Source organism: Montipora capricornis, chromosome 3 (assembly GCF_036669925.1).
Source record: "Montipora capricornis isolate CH-2021 chromosome 3, ASM3666992v2, whole genome shotgun sequence".
Classification (NCBI taxonomy): domain Eukaryota; kingdom Metazoa; phylum Cnidaria; class Anthozoa; order Scleractinia; family Acroporidae; genus Montipora; species Montipora capricornis.
In genome coordinates, this window is record NC_090885.1 from 27,318,912 (window position 1) to 27,326,411 (window position 7,500).

The window sequence follows — 7,500 nt, forward strand, 5'->3', positions numbered from 1 at the left end:
ATTTGCCAGAAAAACGGGTTGTTCCGGTTGAAAAACAAATGAAAGGAAACGAAAGAAACTTTATTTAAGTGTCTAGTCGTTCTAGCGCTGGAGCGCTAATTGGGGACACTGTAAACTGAAATTAATATTAACAAGGAAAGTAAATCAAGTCAAATGTTGGTTTATGAGGAGAGGGGAAACCGGAGTACCCGGGGAAAACCTCTTGGTGCAGAGTAGAGAACCAACAAACTCAACCCACATATGACGCCGAGTCTAGGGATCGAACCTGGGCCATACTGATGGGAGGCGAGTGCTCTTACCAATGTGCCTAATCTCGTACCCAGATCTCCCACGGTCATACAGAAGGGACATCTGTTAAAGTTCGATTTCGAGCATGCTCAGTGTCAGCAAGGCCCGAAATACGGGCTTTTCTATCACTGCAAATGAATGAAGGGGGTAGTTTCAAAAGAAACTATGGTGCTGCGTCGGTAGGGAAATAGCATACAAAAATTTGGTTTTATCAACGGAGTTGATAATGTAAATTGGTCACCGTACAGAGATTCTAAAAGCTGACGTTTCGAGCGTTAGCCCTTCGTCAGAGCGAATCGAGGAATTATGGGTTATGTGTGGTTTTTACAGTTTTTATAGTAGAGTAGGAGCTACGCTGTTGGTTGTAACATGGCAAGGTCAAAAATAGGAATATATTAGTTAAATGAAAAGCTTTCGTTAATACCGTGAGGAATAAGGGTGTTCATTTGGAAGATGAATTTTTGTTCCAGATTCTTGCGGCTTTCCGTTGTACCTAGATGTAGGGTAAGCTGCAGATAGCCATGTGTTTTTTGGAGTGGTTAGGGAGATTAAAATGACGAGCGACTGGCTTAGATGCATCCTTGGCGGAATAGGTCACCTAGTCGTCTACCTGTCTCGCCAATGTATAATTTATTGCATAACGTACAGGTTATGCAATAAATGACATTTGCGGAGGTACATGTGAAACGATCGGTGATCTTAACAGATCGCTTAGGTCCCGATATCTTGCTACTGTTAACAATGAAAAGACAAGTTTTGCATCGTGAGCGCGCGCATTTGAAAGTGCGGGTTGCTCGTTAGTTTTGAGGGCGCTTCCAACTAAAAAGTTGCCTACGTTTTTGTCCCGTTTGAATGAAATAAGTGGAGGTTGCAAAAAGATTCTACCAGTCTCGGGATCATTTTGGAGTAATTTATAATTATGGAGAATGATACTTTTGACTACGTGATTATGAGGATGGAAAGTGAGGGTGATTGGAATTCTGTCATTCTTATCTTTTTGTGACGTTTGTAGTGATGACTGGCGATCAAATTGTTGGGCGCCATGATGGCCCGCTTTGACCACAGAGACAGGATAGCCACGTTTTTCGAAGAACTGGCACATCTCCTATGATTTGCTGGAAACATCGGAGTCATCATAGACGTCGAAGTCTAAGAAATTGAGAATAAGGAATGGAGTTCTTGACATGTGATGGATGTGACAATGAATACAACAAATAATTGTGAGAATCTTTAGGTTTGTAGTACACACTGGTATATAGCACGTTGCCACTAATAGAAACTTTGATATCTAGGAAAGCCAATGAAGTTTCCGACATTTCCCAGGTATATTTAAGAGCCAGATGAAAAGAATTGACGGAGGTTATAAATTGATCGAGTTCTTCTCTGCTGGATGAAATAGCGCCGATGCAGTCGTCAATGTAGCGGCCGTAGAGTTCAGGTTTGGGGCCGTTGTACTAATTGAAAAATGGTGTTCAACATATCCTACAAAAAGATTGGCATAGCTGGGTCCCATTCTTGTGCCCATCGCTACACCATTAATTTGTTTGTAACAGTTGCCGGTGAATGAAAAACAGTTAAGCGTTAAAACTAGTTCGGCAAGGTGGAGGAGCGTTTCCGAGCTTAGTTCTTTGACAGTGCGTTGATCGAGAAAGTGTTTAAGTGCTGTGTACAGAGATGTAGTGTCCATGGTGAAAATAAGTTTGTCTTGGCCGGAGAAATTGAAATCGCGGAAAATTTTCAGTGCGTGTGTACTGTCTTTAATTTATGATGGCAAAGATTTTGCCGAACTAGTTTTAACGCTTAACTGTTTTTCATTCGCCGGCAACTATTACAAACAAATTAATGGTGTAGCGATGGGCACAAGAATGGGACCTAGCTATGCCAATCTTTTTGTAGGATATGTTGAACACCAATTTTTTAATCAGTACAACGGCCCCAAACCTGAACTCTACGGCCGCTACATCGACGACTGCATCGACGCTATTTCATACAGCAGAGAACTCGATCAATTTATAACCTCCGTCAATTCTTTTCATCCGGCTCTTAAATATACCTGGGAAATGTCGGAAACTTCATTGGCTTTCCTAGATATCAAAGTTTCTATTGGTTGCAACGTGCTATGTACCAGTGTGCATTACCAACCTACAGATTCTCACAGTTATTTGTTGTATTCATTGTCACATCCATCACATGTCAAGAACTCCATTCCTTATTCTCAATTTCTTAGACTTCGTATCTGCGATCCGACACCGTCGGCCCGATTGATAGTACTGTGTAAACCGGCCTTAAACTTTTTAAAACTTGTTTTCAAGAGGCAGTGCGGCCCATTGGTTAGGGCGCTTTCCTTGAGATCCGGGAATCCCGGGTTCAAGACTCACTCTGACCAATGATTGAATTTGTTCCTGGTAGTCCGTGACTCAACTTCTCAGCTGCACTTGTAAATAGTCAGTTGGGATTCTTAACAGTTGTTGTTGAATGTTCTGTTCTTTCATGATTGTGTTCATTGACCCTGAAAAGCCCCTATGGGGAGTGGTCAATCAATTATGTATGTATGTATGTATGTATGTATGTATGTATAACTCGTGTCAAATTCGCGAAAATATATGTTCACCTCGGTTAACCCTACTAGAAAGTTACAAGCTACAAGAAAGTTACACGAAGAGGAGAGACTCAGAGGACTGCAATTTGACGTGATTCGACAAATGCACATGGCAATTAAAATCCAGAGACAGTACGATTGATGGTATATTTTTGGTAAAAAAGCAAATAAAGTAAGCTTTTACGTTTCTCTGCTGACTCTTAATAGAAGGTTGTATGATCAAATTTAGGTAAACCCAAGCATCATAACAACATTGGATTCTGCTTCCAGGAATCTTTGCCAAACTATACACCTTTTGTTATCAATAGTCTACTTAGAATTGGTTATTGCAAATTGTTCAAACGACTATTACAAAGGGCCCTATTTATACGGAAAAAACATTAATTTGGCCACGTCATCAAGAACAAGAATAATTATTGTTTTTGTATTCGGTTTCTAGTCTTGAAAAGACGAACAAAATGATTACGTCCACTTCCCGATAAAACGAAGTTATACAAGGCAGTTGAAAAGAAGAGGGGTGAGATGTTCCCACGTTCACTTTTTATATCACATACTATTACTGCGAATGAAAGAGGGTCGATCATCATTTGCGATTTGAAGCTGAAAAAGCGAGCCTGCGAAATACGCAAGATTTCGATGTTGTGGCCCCATTTTTTTGCTCGCGGCCCAGAGGGCTCGGACAAAACATCATAAAGTTGTCCAAGAGCCTTTGCTGGCACTAATTCATTCTTTTGCCAACCTATTGTAGCTAAGAATCCTGTATCGGGGGAGAAACGAACTTATTATATTCTTTACCGTGCTGTGATTGTCAAAACGTTACATCGGACAAACACCACTTTGGCTCCCTTTCAAAAGAATTGTTATTTACAAAAACGAAAGTCTGGCATATCTGAACTTGCATGACAATCTAATCTTGCGATTGCGTGGAATGATTAAAAAATTATCACTAGCAATATGCCTTTGTTTGTAGTCTTGGCACACTGATATCACAAATGAAGCCCTTAAACTTCAAAGAAAATTACAAAGGGGGCCAATCAGTGAGTATGAAAGTACTCATGTTTCACCCTTAAATCATTCCTGCCAGTGAAGACAACTGCATGAGTGTCAAAAGACATTTGGCCTCGAATCCGGCGTAGCATTTTAAGTTACATTTCTTACCATTCAAACCAGAAGTAGCATCAGACCATGTGCGTATTGGTACAGAGTGCTTGACATTTGAACATGCGCATTTGCCGAGTTACATAAACTGTTTCGAAAACCAATTGTATTTGTCGCCAGGTATGACATAATAATATTTCTAACTTTCGAAATGTTTCGTTTTTCCGAGTACCTTTTCCATTATTTGTTCGTATTATACCCTTCTCGACAAAATCGGCAAGCGTCCAATTACACTACACACAACAATTAACAATATCTGTGACGGAGATTTTTATTGTGATAAATATGTCATCTAGAGAGAACAGTCCATTTGCCAATCTCTCCTTCAAATCTTTCCTAAAACACGGTCCATAAAAAAGTCTAACTTAACGCTGCATCTCTGATAAAAACAACTGTAAAAAATGCCTACTTCACGATCCTAAAAGAAAAGTAGAAGGCTAAGCTAAAATACGTCAAAACTAAAATAAAGGGAGAAACCGCAAACATCTTGAATTTTCACGTGAAAGAAGCTGCAACTGTTCGCGAATGTAGTGGACAAGGTGGGCGGTAGTTTCCGACCAAGGGCTGGCCTTGTCCATTTTCGATGGATCTAAGAGCTTGCATCTAGAAAAAAAATATGGAATATAAGTGATGCTGAGAAAAAGTAACGGGACACTCATAACTTTTTCAAATATAGGACGATGTTGAAAAGTCAAGGATGGTGGTTAAACAGTTTAAAGAATTTGTCTTAAAAAAGACTGGTAGCTGTATGTGAAGAAACCAATAGTTCCTGATTATATTTTTAACATGCGATGAAATCTGTTTTTCAAGACCGGAATCTGCCGACTTACAACAAATAAAAGGCAAGTTGAAAAGAACTTCTAGGGTCACACAACCGGAGGTTATCCTGGTTCAACTACCTTAAAGTGACTGAGTATTGCTTCGAATGCTTCCCCCTCCCCACCCCCCACCTCTACCTGGATGCTTTGCCAATCTCCTTTGCTGGATTATGGTATCAATGGCGGTGTGACGCCGATACTCATTTATACACGTGAGTGGAGAGAGACAGTGTAGAGTAAAGTTCCTTGACTAAGGAAACAATACAGTGACACAGCTGTAGGCCGAGAACCACCTGGCATGGCCGAACGTACCAGCCCGGCATATAAGATATATCCAAAAATGCCCTAATTAGATGCATGCGGGTTTCATTAACCGTCACGAAGTGTCCCCTTGCTCCCAGTCTCCCTAGCTTCAACATCACTCGTATCTCGGAATAACAGACAATTAACGTCACAAAGTGTCCCCAAATGCCGCTTCTCAAGTGCGGATAAACCAACACCATCTCTTACTCATATGAAGGATTTTCCTTCATTGTCAGTTTGCTCCAAAGGAAGTTTTATCCTCCATTTAAATTACTCTGTCCCAGATAAAAAGAAAAAAAAGTGAAAGTAGTCCCTGGACAGGATTTGAATACGGAGCACCCACTTTAAAGGAACTGTTTTTATCCCCTAGTGGTTAAGGGAATGGGTTATCATTCAAACTTTCCCAGGTTCGAGTCCTGTGAGTCCAGACATTGGGGTTCGACTTAAAAAAATGCTCATTTCCCATTATCCCTATCAAGCTTTCAGTGACAGAAATGAATGATAATACTTCACTTGGAACAAACTGACAATGAAGAATAATTCTTCATTGTCAGGAGAGACTTGGTTGGATAAACTGCAGCAACGTGTTGGATGACAAACTTGGGCCTCCATACATCTAATTTGGTGCATTTCTGGACATAAGTGGAGACGACATAACTCTTGAAAACAAATTTAAAAAACTGAGCCAATGTTTTTTTATGATCAAATGCATCTCTAAGGGAAACGAGATTCCCGATAATTCATGTACTTTTAAACACCTGAGCTGCGGAGACTTCCAAAGGTTCCTTGAACACAATCCATTTGACACATTCTAATAGAGGAGGGGTAGTCAGCGAACCATCGTACGTATAGTAATCAGCCAAATCTGAAGAGAATAAAACGAATACTGAATGAATAAGTACTTCATATTTCACTCACTTTGAGGGGCCAATGGAAGGAACAATCAATACATCGATAAACATAAATATTTAAAATTTTAACCACTGAGAAGCAGGTCTCAACTAACTCCCTATTAACGAGTGTAGCCGGAGTGTTAAACTAGGGACTATACTGAAAACTTGAAGTGCGGATCTCAAATCCTGCACCCTAGCTTCTTGGCCATATAGGAAGGACATTTTTATCTTATGAGCGAAGCGTCACGATACTTCGAGTAAAATGGATGTCGATTTAACTCAATTCTCAATTTCCAGTTGACAATTGACGTCAGCTTCAAAGCCCTTTTGTAATTTCTGGCCTTTCCATAAAATAATTTATAGGAACTATAGGCGGCGGTTTAATCAATTTTAGAGGCTTCTTTCCACCGGCCTTGACTTTCGACTGAAAATAAATTAAAAGAGCAAGCGAAGGGGGGAGCGACGAGGAGAAGGAACGAGCAACCCAGGAATTATAAAGGATAAGTGTGGTTTGCTCGTACATCTCTTCGCTAAGTGCCAAGGAATGCTAATTTATCCTCATGCTTTCGAATATTTAAATCTCAGGACCAGAATTAAACTGAGGAGAGACTGATATCTTGGTTAATTCTTTTTCCTCAGTAGTAAGCGTCGGGTTTTCTTGCCAGCATGAACCATTTAAATGGTTCTGTTGGCTCTGTTGGCGTCTTATGTAATCTACAAGTGGATTATATACCAGTGAGGTCATTACAGGGAAATCTCAGACCGAGGCCTTGAGTATCAATACATCAAGGCCGAAGTCTGAAATTTCCCTGTAAGGACCGCACGGAAAAGTGAATAAGTTATTAATTACATGGCCTTTTTTGTTGCTCAGTTTTGGCCTGTTCTTCGTCCTTTGGATAATAAAACTCGCTCTCGCTGTGGCTCTCTTCGTCGCCCATACTAAAGAAGTATCTGTATGCTAGTTTTTCTTTCAGTTATTAAAAATATAGTTGTACTTTGTCCATATTTTTTTGTTGTTTTCGCCCACGCGCTCGTAGCTTTTACTCTCAACTCAAAAGAGCCGTCGAGCCGAGAAACATTTTCATAATGCCCGGTCATTACAAGAAAATCTTGCCCGCTCAGCAGCCAATCAGAGCGCGCGTACTGTTGTAGCCATAAAGAGTATAAATGTTATTTTTATGCAAATATCTTTAATTGTTTTGGTCCTCCAACATGGCCGCCGTGCACATACTCTATAATAATTTCCGATAAACGCCCTCACCTGACTTCCAGTCTGGAAACAGGTAACCCAGGCTCACTGTGTGTGCCACATAGGTAAATATAGAGAACATATGAGGCGAAAATAAGACACAAACAGCAGTGATAAACATATTGAACTTGTTCATTTTGATTATGACTTGACGTTTCGTATGTGCTCTACATACATTTTCAAAAGTAACCG

General features: G+C 40.3%; 1 protein-coding gene across 8 annotated transcripts in view; it reads right to left on the minus strand.

Moving 5' to 3' along the window:
* Positions 1 to 4,291: 4,291 nt before the first annotated feature.
* The window catches only part of LOC138042735 (carbonic anhydrase 2-like), a 39,999-nt gene continuing 36,790 nt past the window's right edge, over positions 4,292 to 7,500 (minus strand). For all 8 annotated transcript variants that reach the window (XM_068888723.1, XM_068888725.1, XM_068888722.1 and 5 more), the window contains 2 exons: positions 5,925 to 6,031; positions 4,292 to 4,648 (listed from right to left, as the gene is read on the minus strand). In XM_068888723.1, the coding sequence (XP_068744824.1) occupies positions 4,541 to 4,648; positions 5,925 to 6,031 (215 nt within the window). In that variant the 3' untranslated portion in view covers positions 4,292 to 4,540. The remainder of the gene's footprint in view (positions 4,649 to 5,924; positions 6,032 to 7,500) is intronic.